Source organism: Corylus avellana, chromosome ca4, assembly GCF_901000735.1.
Source record: "Corylus avellana chromosome ca4, CavTom2PMs-1.0".
NCBI classification, from domain to species: Eukaryota; Viridiplantae; Streptophyta; class Magnoliopsida; order Fagales; family Betulaceae; genus Corylus; species Corylus avellana.
This window is the reverse complement of record NC_081544.1, coordinates 19,593,016-19,603,770: the sequence shown is the minus strand read 5'-3', so window position 1 is coordinate 19,603,770 and position 10,755 is coordinate 19,593,016. Positions and strand designations below refer to the sequence as shown.

The window sequence follows — 10,755 nt, the reverse complement described above, 5'->3', positions numbered from 1 at the left end:
ACACATCAACGACTTATATATTTCATAATGAATATTCTAAACATGCTCCAAATATGCAAAATATACATGAAACTAGAAATAACAAGAAACTCATATTGCTTAACCTAAGCAAAGAAAAATGTTTCATTCAACCCATGCTTGTGTGTTGTGTGTGTGTAAGCCATCCAATAAGAAAAAAACTACCAGCTTACAAAATGAGGAGAAAGTTTCACCAACATAAGGTTTTGACAAAAAAATCAAATCAACATTCAAACCTTATCATAGGGCCAGCCACTCTCATCCAATACATTCCTCTTTAAAAAAAGTTTTTGTACAAATTTGACACAGTGAAATAAATTCCATATGGAACATGATCTTTTGATTTTTGTTTCACTATATTTTTCACACCGACACTTAAAATCACATTTTTGGTGTAAAACATACGAGGTGTCTGAATAGGGTTAGTGCCTATCCGGACATGGCCTTGCAAGCAAGCAAAAGGGGCTTGCTGGAAGTGCTGTCCGGATAGCCTTGCGTTGAGGTAGAAAGAGCATGCTGGAAATGCTGTTCGGACAGCCTAGCAACTTGTACGGACAGCCTTGCATTTAGGATGAAAATTTGCTTGCATTTGAGATGTGTCTTGGTGCTTTGGAACATCTGTTTTGATCACAAATTAGCCAACAACAAGAACTTACAAATTATAATTACATCAAATGAAATTTTGAATAAATAGCAGAATAAATAAGGTTTGGTCTATAAGCTACATCCACATCTATTAAAGTTAATTATACTCTTATTCACTTGATTGATTTTACAATACAAATCATCAATATTTATAAGGAGGTGGCCAGAGAGAATACAAAATGGTATGAGAGATGGAATCAAATCATAATTGAATGTATTCAAATTTAATTTGATTTAATTATAATCAATTATAATATCAAATCATATCCTACAATATACTACAACACTAACTAATGCTTGATAGTCCATACGTAGTAAATGCAAAAGGAAGACCTTGATCAAAATGGTTGGCATCAATTCTATTAAATGTGAAGCCAAAGCCATTTCCAAGCTTCCAAGTAGTTGCAGACATTAATTTCATCTACTTTTTCCATATGCTTTAGAAAACCAAAACACACGATAAGGAAAAAATGAGCATGACCGATCGAGTTTGGGTCTCTTCACATTTTTGAGAAAATTGGAAAATCTTTGTCAACACGTTACAATGGTTCAATTGGTTTATTGTTTGTTGTATTAATGGTTGGAAACAAGTGAGTCGTTGATATTAAATTTCGTAGGGTACGTACAGCCAATTCTATACCGTCCAACTCAATCCCTTTTTCATGAGCATAGGATAAATAATGCATGGCTTGAATTCTGTCATATTAAATATTAATTTCTAATTGAATTATTACTCCTACCCATTCGAAATTACTAAATTTCCATCCATCCGAATTATTTTAATTTAAACATTATGCTAATATAGTAGAACTCATGTAGATGCAGCCATTTAATTGATTAGTTATAGTATAATACTTAATTTAATTTGTCATACTTTATAAATCTAAGAGACAGATTGTTCAAATTAGAACTCCATGTATTAAATTGATAGTAATTTATGAATCTAACTTCACTTATTACTCCCTGAGATTCAGACACTTTTGTATTTGTACCTTTAAATTTTAAAAGGTTTCAATGTTAAGTTTTCACGCTTTAGAAGTTTACAATGTCACTTATGTGCGTGCTAAAGGTTTACCGTAAAATGTTCCTAGTACTCGTGTAAAACTAATAAAAATACAAATAATAAAAGCTGCTTTTGTTGGTCATAGTCAAAAGGCCCCAATTGCATCATATATATATATATATATATATATATATATATATCTCATTGATGAAACAAACAACCATGGAATATTGGAGAAGATTAGAGAGGGTGATTAACTGCCCAAAACTGCCTTCTTTCAAATTTCTTATGTTCCTTTCGTCTCTCTTGGTGATTTCGTTGCTTAGCCTTAGCAGTGGCAATGAAGCAGCACCCACTTACAACTATCACTTTTGCTCAGGGGAAGACTTCACGGCCAACAGCACCTTCCAATCCAATCTCGACCTCGTTCTCTCTTCTCTTTCCTCTAACGCCACCCTCGTCACTGGGTTCTCCCATGCCTCCGCCGGAGTGCTCGCCGGCATCTTTTTGTGCCGTGGCGACATCAACGCCACCGTCTGTCAAGACTGCGTTGCCAGCGGAGCCAAAGAGATATTACAACGCTGCATCTTACAGACAGCGGCTATAATATGGTACGAAGAGTGCATGGTACGTTACTCCGGCCTCCAGATCTTGACCACCATGGACGAAGGGCCCGACAAAAACATGGGGAGCCAGCTGACTATGCCAGAGGCAGAGAAAGACCAGTTCAACGAGTTGTTGGGCAGGACAATGGTTTCGTTGGCGACCCTTGCGTCCAATTCTTCGACGGGAAAGAAGTTTGCGACGGAGGAAGTGAAATTCAACAGTTCACTGTTGGGGTCACAGACGCTGTACAGCCTCGTGCAGTGCACGCCAGACCTGACTGTTTCCGATTGCAATAAATGTATCCGAGGCGCCAGATTGCAACTTCCTACGTGCTGTGATGGAAAACAAGGCGGATGGGTTCTGCGACCAAGTTGTATTCTTAGATATGGATTGAACAAATTTTACAACTCCGCAGCTGCTTCGGAGCCTGCATTTCCTTCTCTTGCTCCAGGTATGAAATTAAAGAGATTATGATCAACTCATCAATATTTAGCTGTCCAAATCATATACAACTTATACGTCCAAACAGAATTAATAGGTCTCATATGAAAAAAAAAAAAAAAAATCGTTCACTCTCGAAGAGTTAGTTCACCTACCTCCTTGTGAGGTCCTCCAGCACCGTCAGTGTGCTCTTCAAGGGAGGAGGGATGGACTCCATCCTCTCCCTCCTCCCTTCATTCCCTGTTTTCCATCTCCATGCATCCATCGCGGTCTTCTTTTTCTCCCTAAAACACAGAAATTACACTTATTTCTTCAATCTAATATTTTGAGGATACTTTGTAAGTGTATAAGATTGTAAGACCCCCTCAAAGTAAGTACTAAGATTATTTTCATCGGGCTCTCTAAATTTATTCTTTATTTTAACTAAAAAAAAGAATCATGTTTTCCTATTTTAGCTAGTAACTTTTTCAAAGTATCTGGAGATCCACTTTCATATTCTTTCAAACTTTTTAGGGCGGAGAATTGTGGGTAGAGAATATCAAACTTTTTTTTTTTGTTTTCATAATTTAAGGATTACTTTTAATGGACTGTCTTATTAATATGTAGCATGTTAATGATTCATATTGTTGTATGCAGGAGGTGTTGTAGTAGGAGGAAGCAAAACGTCGCTGCTGAAAATTGTTGCCATTGTTATCGCAATTGCTTTCTCTGTGGTTCTTTTCTTCATTGCCTATTGCTTCCTTCGGAGGAGAGCAAGGAAGAAATACAACACTTTATCCGAAGAAAATGGTGACGAAAAAAAAAAAAAGAAAATTATTTGATCACGAAATCTAATTAATTCTATTTAAGTCTTTGTGGTGTCAAAATTTTGTTCATTTTTAAGAATTATTGTATTTACTGTTTGAATATGTAGCTGGAGTTGAAATTACAACCATAGAGTCCTTGCAATTTGATTTGGATACGATTGATGCTGCCACGGACAAGTTCTCAGATGATAACAAGATTGGTGAAGGAGGATTTGGCATGGTTTATAAGGTAGGAGTTATTTAGTATGCTAAGTTTAGAGAGATTCATATGCACCCTAGAGACCGTTTTAACCTTTTGTTCAAGTATATTTTAAGGGTGTTTAATCACATCTTATCTCAAAAGTTTAATTGTTTAATTTATATTCAAATACTCCCACGTACGTCGCGGCTTAAATTTCTTATTAATAAGGAGGCATAATACGTGAAATACTTAATTGAAATAGGAGGAGAATTATAGAAACATAGTTCAAACTCATAATTTCTGCTCTTATAACTAGTCATGTGACTCATGCATGTTAACTACTTATCCTAAAAGTTGAAACTAATAAAAAAAGATGAATTTAATCATTAAATTTATATTTTAACACAGGGTACCCTTTCTGATGGACAACAAATAGCTGTGAAGAGGCTATCCAAAAAATACGGACAGGGTGCAGCAGAATTCAAGAATGAGGTTGTATTGATAGCCAAACTTAATCACAGAAATCTAGTGAGGCTGCTAGGATTTTGCGAGGAAGGAGATGAGAAGTTACTTATCTATGAATATGTGCCCAACAAAAGCCTTGATTACTTTCTATTTGGTTTGGCCAATCTAAACTTCATTACATCCACTTCTTTTCTATTTATTTTACCTTTCCTTTTATGTCTAAATTATGAATGCATATATAATTTGCGGTTGAAGAATACCTGATATATATTAAAAACTTGCAAATCATTGCTAAGGAGCATGAAGTTCTAAGAAATAATAGACTAAACTATTTTTAGAAATTGAATCAAATTATATTTCCTTAATCATTTGAATTTTGTTCCTTTAATTCTAACTTGAGTAATTTTGACAAAATAATAGATCCTGCAAACCAAAGACAATTAGATTGGTCAGGACGTTACAAGATTATTGGAGGAATAGCTCGAGGGATTCTTTATCTTCACGAAGATTCTCGGATTAGAATTATCCATCGTGATCTGAAAGTTAGCAATATTTTGTTAGATGACAATATGAATGCAAAGATTTCAGATTTTGGCTTGGCAAGGATATTTGTAGTGGATCAAACACAAGGAAATACAAGTCAAATTGTTGGAACATAGTAAGTTTTTATCTTTACTTTATCTTTTTGCATAATCTAGATCAATAACACTAATAGTCTTTTTGTATGTGAGAATTATCGAAAAGAAAAATATATGGTTATGGTAGTCCACCAAAAACACATTAATAATCTCCAATGGAGAGCTCAATCGGCTGGGAACCACGCCTTATAAAGCGAAGGTCGCTAGTTTGAATTCACTCTCCCCCTCTTGTGTGGACATGTAAAAAAAAAAACACATTATTAATATACATGTTTAAGCACCACCCCTTCCCAAAAGTTTAAGCTAATAAGTTTGGTTCCACTTATGTATATTAACTACTACTCTCTGTATTTTTGCTTAATGTGAAACTCAACACTCTAGCGTACTTACACTCACAATACATTAGCCTAGCTAGCTAGGAGATCAATTACCTTGATATACACTAAGTTCTACTAATACGATACTATGAACAACCTTGGATAATTTTCTTCTCATCTTTTTAGTTCAGTTGTTGTTCTGATGGGGTATTGGTTTGTAGTAGTTACATGCCTCCAGAATATGTTATACATGGCCGATACTCGATAAAGTCCGATGTTTTTAGCTTTGGAGTCTTATTACTAGAGATTATAAGTAGGAAGAAGAATAGCAGTTTCTATAAATCAGAACTTGATGAGGACCTGCTGAGTTATGTGAGTATGGATCGGATAATCCAATCTTGTTCTTGTCCTGATTTTATGAAAAAAAAAAAAGACAAAATAATGGGAAATAAATATTTTGAATGAATGCAGGCTTGGAAACAATGGAGGAGTGGGACACCCATGGAGTTGTTGGATCCCGCAGTGAGAGATTCTTGCTCAAGAAATGAGGTTACTAGGTGCATCCAAATGGGCTTGTTGTGTGTTCAAGAAGATCCAGCTAACCGACCTACAATGGCGTCAATAGTTCTCATGCTTAACAGTTACTCTGTCACGCTACCATCACCTACGCAGCCACCATTTTTAGATCGATGTAGAGAAAAGCCGAACAAAGTAGTGGAGGTGGAGTCTTTTTATGAGGCATCAGTTTCTGAAGTTTACCCTCGATAGTTTGCTCATCTTCTCCGAAATCAGCATATAATAACCAACAGTAATGTGTTTGTAATTGCCTGATCATTGAGGACTTTGACATTTATTCTATTATTATTATACAACTGAAGTTCAAATTACAAACCTATGATGGTGGGTTTCTTACAAATATTTAAGTACATTTGAAATGTGAGATGATGTTATTCATTGCTATCTAGGACTTGAGTCTGTTTGAGTGTGCGTTTGAGAGGCTTAAAGTTTAAAAGTACGTTTAACTCTTAAAAAGTCCATTTGAAGAAAAAAAAATATGTTTGGTAAAAAAAATTGAAAGCATTTAATTTTAAGGGTTTAAAAAGCCTAAAAATTGTCAAAACGCATTTTTGCCAAAAGCTTAAAAATAAAACTTTTACCAAAAAATGCTTCTTAACTTAAAAGCTCTATTTTTCAAACACAATTCCGAATATGCTCTTAGTCTGCTATCTTATCTGTGTATACTACAAGAAATTTGGTCATTAGCTATCTCTTTATCTCATTTTTTCTAACACTAGAACCTTATTCTTTTCTTAATAAAGACATTCTCTTATCCTTTTCGTATTAGATCATCATTCTATTAACCTGTTTTGCTTTTCCTGGTGAATTAAGTCCCATCGTATGATATGAGCAGGTGAAGCTTTGACTTGAATGGTTATTTTGAGCTTGTCATTCAATTACCAAATGACTGCTGTTTACAGTTGCATAACCTTTTTTTTTTTTGACAGCTGAACGGGTTGAATCTGCTGTTCAGGGCCTGAGAGAAGAATTTGGGGAGCAGCATGTGTGGGTACCTCCACAGGGACTTTTGAAAATTTTCTTCTGTTTTTGCTACCACTGTCATTTTTCCCTTAATGTTTTCTCCCTGGCTTAAGCTGTTGTTTTACTTCATGCTGCTGATTCTGAATCACTCCTTTCTTCACAGGGTACTAAATGTGATGTTAAAGATGGACAGGATGTGAAGGATTTAGTTGCATTTGCACAAAGAGAACTGAAATACATTGATATATGGGTATTAATGCTAGATCTTTTCCTCTTTGTTACTCTATTTGCTTAATGTTAAATTCTAGTTATTTCTCTTAAGCAGGATAAAATCATGGGTTAGTTGTTCTTGCTGATTATAAATTTTTGCTTGGTGTTAAAAGTGATTTTTAGCTGGATATTTATGGGTTTACTGGATAGTTTGAGATTTATGACTTATTATTATATAATGACGCATGCTGCTATCTATGGGTATAGGATTACTTGCTGAATGACATGAAGTTAGCTTGAACAGTCTTTTGAACAGTTAGAGGAGCTTAAATCTTTCGAATAATCATGAAGAACTGAAAGATGATAAGTCATAGTCTAGCAAAATAATTGGTCAAGAAAATAATTCTTCAGCTAGTGGTCCTCTGTATATGCTCTGTTTTTCATGGTATTGAGTGGGATTGTATTTTTTTTTTTCTTCTTTCTCTTAGGAATCTCACAGTCATGGATTAGGTGTGTGTTTGATTATGTGTTTATATACCTGTTGGGCCTCTCCACCTACAAACTTAAGCTTTTGGGTTAATGCTTTAACATGGTATTAAAGCTCGGTTTGTTTGTTCTTGGACTCCATGTCAAAGGCCTGTTTATCTTTGTTTTCATTTTGATTGGGTAATTGGACGAATTTGTCTCTGTTTGGAATGTTAGTGTATCCACAACTCTTGATTGCGTGTGTGCTTTATATGGGTTAATGTATTTTGTTGGCCTCTTGAACCACTAGTTTAGCATTTGGTTTAGATGCTTTAAAACTTTCAATTTTGCCCATTTTGGATCGATGCTAAGATTCAAATTGAAAACCCACTTGTGAATGAGTTCATCCAAAATTGCTCTTTTTCTTTTTTCTGTTACTGTTTTTTAACTTTTGATGTGCTACTTTGAGCAGATTTAGTTCTGTGTTTACGACTTACCCTATGTTGAGAATGATGCAGATTAATAACGCAGGATCAAATGCATATAGCTATAAACCACTGGCAGAAGCTTCAGATGAAGATCTTATGTGAGCTTCCGTACACTTTTCTATCCCCTGTTAATGGCCAGCTTCTGAGTTATTTATAATATGGACTCTTTCTGTGCAGTGAAGTTGTAACTACAAACACCCTTGGTTTGATGATATGTTGCCGAGAGGTATAATTGTTTTTTCTTAAGTGGCCTGTCGAAGATATATTGTCACATGTGCATGTTGACTGATCCTTCAGGCAATAAAGATGATGTTAAACCAGCATCGAGGGGGTCATATTTTCAACATTGATGGGGCTGGTTCAGAAGGAAGACCAACACCTAGGTACCCTTTTAGCTTACTTCAGTGTTACTCTCTAAACCAGCTAAAAAAATTTGATTGCTATTGTCTTTCTCATGCTGCTGCTTACCTTTTGCAGCCTATTAGTTTGGTTAGACAATGCACATAATATGATGGTCCTACTAATCTAATGATGCCCTTTCTTTTTTTTTTTTTTTTTTTTTCCGGGGGGAATAGTTAAAAATATCACAGTAAAGAACATGGAGGGGGTGATATATGATGTAATTTGATTTATTTTGTTTACAGATCCTCTATAAGACTTGTTAAAACCTGCACCTCGGCATTTAAGTAGGTGTTGGTGGTTACCAAGTTGATATGGTGAGTTGGTGTCCCCAGTACAGACTTAATATCCATCTAGGTCCTGTAATTACCATTGTTAACGTTCATATTGGCTATTGGTTTTCTAGGGATTTGACCATCATTTCTAGTGGGAAAGTTGTCTCTTGTCAGTGTGACTGTGATGTGTAGCACTACATTTTTCCATTTATGTACTAATCTTTGATACATGGCATTTGTAAACAAGTATGTCCCCTAGAAAGCAGAAACATATGGTACATTTCTGCTGATCCAAATATATATGAAGCTTAATGTTCAGCTCATGTTCATTAAAGGGCTTTTCTTTGATTCAATGAAAATGGAAAAGAAAGAATTTCTTAGTTGTTTTCATACTGGGAGAAAATTGTGGGGAAAATTGTGGCAAAAGCCAATTATCCACCCTATGGGATTGATTTCCCCTAGGGGCCTACGGGAAGGTTTACCAACGGTCGTAATATCGTCGATTTCATTGGTTTGCATTTTGCTCTTTCTCATTACATTATTATTATATTATATGGTACGGTTGCCAAAGTATGATATATATATATGCTTAATTTTGAATACTTTCTCACATTACAGCTGAATCTCTGGGATTCGTTAATTTCATTCCACCCTTTGCTACTGCTAGAGGCAGGGAAATACTCAAAGGTGTCAATTATGCATCTGGCCGTGCGGGAATTCGCAACGAAACTGGACAAACCCAGGTACGGTGGCATGCATGTTATAAGTAGAGACAATTGTAATACTGTTGAGCAGAAACTTCACCAAAATCTCCTCAATTTTCATGCATTTTGAGATGGGTCTACTCCCATCTCTTTCTTGGTCTATTATAAACTAGTTGACAGGCCTTGTGATTTCGCAGTTAATATGTACCTTGGTATATAATTGAAAAGCTTAAGTAATTTTATATTTTGGATTGTGTATTACCATGGCAATCAAATCTTTAGCCAAAGTCATGTAACCTTTGCCATAGAAACTTCTGTCTGCCTACCCCTGTCAAATGTAGAATAGTATTTAGGTAATAAATCATGATAAATTACTCATTTTCACTTTTAATTGTCGGTTCTAAGTGGTGGTGTGTGTAATGTAGGTTATGGATATTATTTTTAAAGATACAGATAAAACTTGGCTTGTAAAATTATTTTTTTCATCAAATTACAAACTGATAAGATTGTATTGTAGTTACAAATACTTTTATTACCTCCTCCTTTCATGCTTCTATGTTGCTTAAAATTGACTGAATCTTGATTGCTGATTGACTAAGATTAAATAGAAAGTTGCACTCTTCTACTCCATGAGGAGGTATATAGCTATTTGAACAGGACCCTTTTTAAGTAATGTATTTTTCTTGTATTCTTGCTTTTGAATAATGTTATTTTGGAGTTTTTTCTTTTCTGGTTCAAGTGTGTAGTGTTTGCATATGAATATATATATATGTGCTCCTTTTTTTTTTTTTTTTTTTTTTTTTCAATAGCGGCGACCCTTAGGTTGCCGCTATTGAGTTTCTATTTTTTAATTCATTAGCGGCAACTCCTAAGTTGCCGCTAATTACAGACAAATAGCAGCAACTTTCAGTTGCCGCTAATGATAGAGGAATATTGACCTTTTCCATTTTTTTTTTTAATTTTCTTACTATAGTCGCCGGTAATACTGGATAAATAGCGGCAACTACGGGTTGCCGCTAATGATAGAGCAATAGCGGCAACTCCAAGTTGCCGCTATTGACTTTTTTTATTTTAATTTTTTTAATTTTCTTATATCATTAGCGGCGAGTTTATGTCGCCGCTAATGACATACAAATAGCGGCAACTTTAAGGTTGCCGCTAATGATATACAATAGCGGCAACCTTAGAACCATTTTGAACCATTTTTTCCGGCAAAAAAAAAATGTATTAGCGGCAACTCTAAGTCGCCGCTAATGACATACAAATAGCGGCAACGTTGAAAGTCGCCGGTATTTAGCTTCACCGTCCACTTACTACCAACCACCAAATAGCAGCCGCGAGTCGCCGGTATTTGTGAATAGCGGCAAGTTTTTCCTCATTAGCGGCAACTTGGAGTCGCCGCTAATGACCATAATTTTTGTAGTGGTAGTTCATGCAGATGGAGTTACTCCAAATTAATTTGTATACTCCTTTCTTTTGAATAAGACAAATACAAGTTTTTTCAAGAACTCGTTTCAATATAAAATGTTAGTAATAGTATCACGTTTTCTCATGT

At 35.2% G+C, this 10,755-nt stretch overlaps 2 protein-coding genes across 5 annotated transcripts; both read left to right on the top strand.

The window, feature by feature from the left end:
* The first annotated feature begins 1,888 nt into the window (after positions 1-1,888).
* On the top strand, positions 1,889-5,888 carry LOC132178177 (cysteine-rich receptor-like protein kinase 10). The gene is made up of 7 exons (XM_059590629.1): positions 1,889-2,723; positions 3,365-3,502; positions 3,627-3,748; positions 4,109-4,319; positions 4,586-4,823; positions 5,342-5,492; positions 5,592-5,888. Exons 1-7 carry the CDS (start codon positions 1,889-1,891, stop codon positions 5,886-5,888), a joined length of 1,992 nt encoding a protein of 663 aa, XP_059446612.1.
* Positions 5,889-6,398: 510 nt separating this feature from the next.
* Positions 6,399-8,724, top strand: LOC132179603 (chlorophyll(ide) b reductase NOL, chloroplastic-like). Of its 4 annotated transcripts, none has more exons than XM_059592345.1 (5): positions 6,399-6,683; positions 6,823-6,909; positions 7,866-7,920; positions 8,000-8,048; positions 8,120-8,724. In XM_059592345.1, the coding sequence occupies exons 2-5, from the start codon at positions 6,906-6,908 to the stop codon at positions 8,327-8,329; spliced, it is 318 nt and encodes a 105-aa protein (XP_059448328.1). In that variant the 5' UTR covers positions 6,399-6,683; positions 6,823-6,905; the 3' UTR covers positions 8,330-8,724. The 4 variants fall into 4 exon arrangements, 3 of the variants coding, with proteins under 3 accessions (XP_059448328.1, XP_059448326.1, XP_059448329.1); XM_059592343.1 differs by having other exon boundaries at positions 6,399-6,687; XR_009439942.1 differs by having other exon boundaries at positions 6,423-6,687; positions 7,853-7,920.
* Positions 8,725-10,755: the final 2,031 nt, after the last annotated feature.

Coding starts and splice junctions, on each gene's coding strand:
- LOC132178177 (XM_059590629.1), top strand. CDS start 1,889: ATGGAATATTGGAGAAGATTAGAGAGGGTGATTAACTGCCCAAAACTG. Junction 2,724..3,364: donor ATTTCCTTCTCTTGCTCCAG/GTATGAAATTAA, acceptor GTGTTGTAGTAG/GAGGAAGCAAAACGTCGCTG. Junction 3,749..4,108: donor GATTTGGCATGGTTTATAAG/GTAGGAGTTATT, acceptor ATTTTAACACAG/GGTACCCTTTCTGATGGACA.
- LOC132179603 (XM_059592345.1), top strand. Junction 7,921..7,999: donor GCTTCAGATGAAGATCTTAT/GTGAGCTTCCGT, acceptor CTTTCTGTGCAG/TGAAGTTGTAACTACAAACA. Junction 8,049..8,119: donor TGATGATATGTTGCCGAGAG/GTATAATTGTTT, acceptor CTGATCCTTCAG/GCAATAAAGATGATGTTAAA.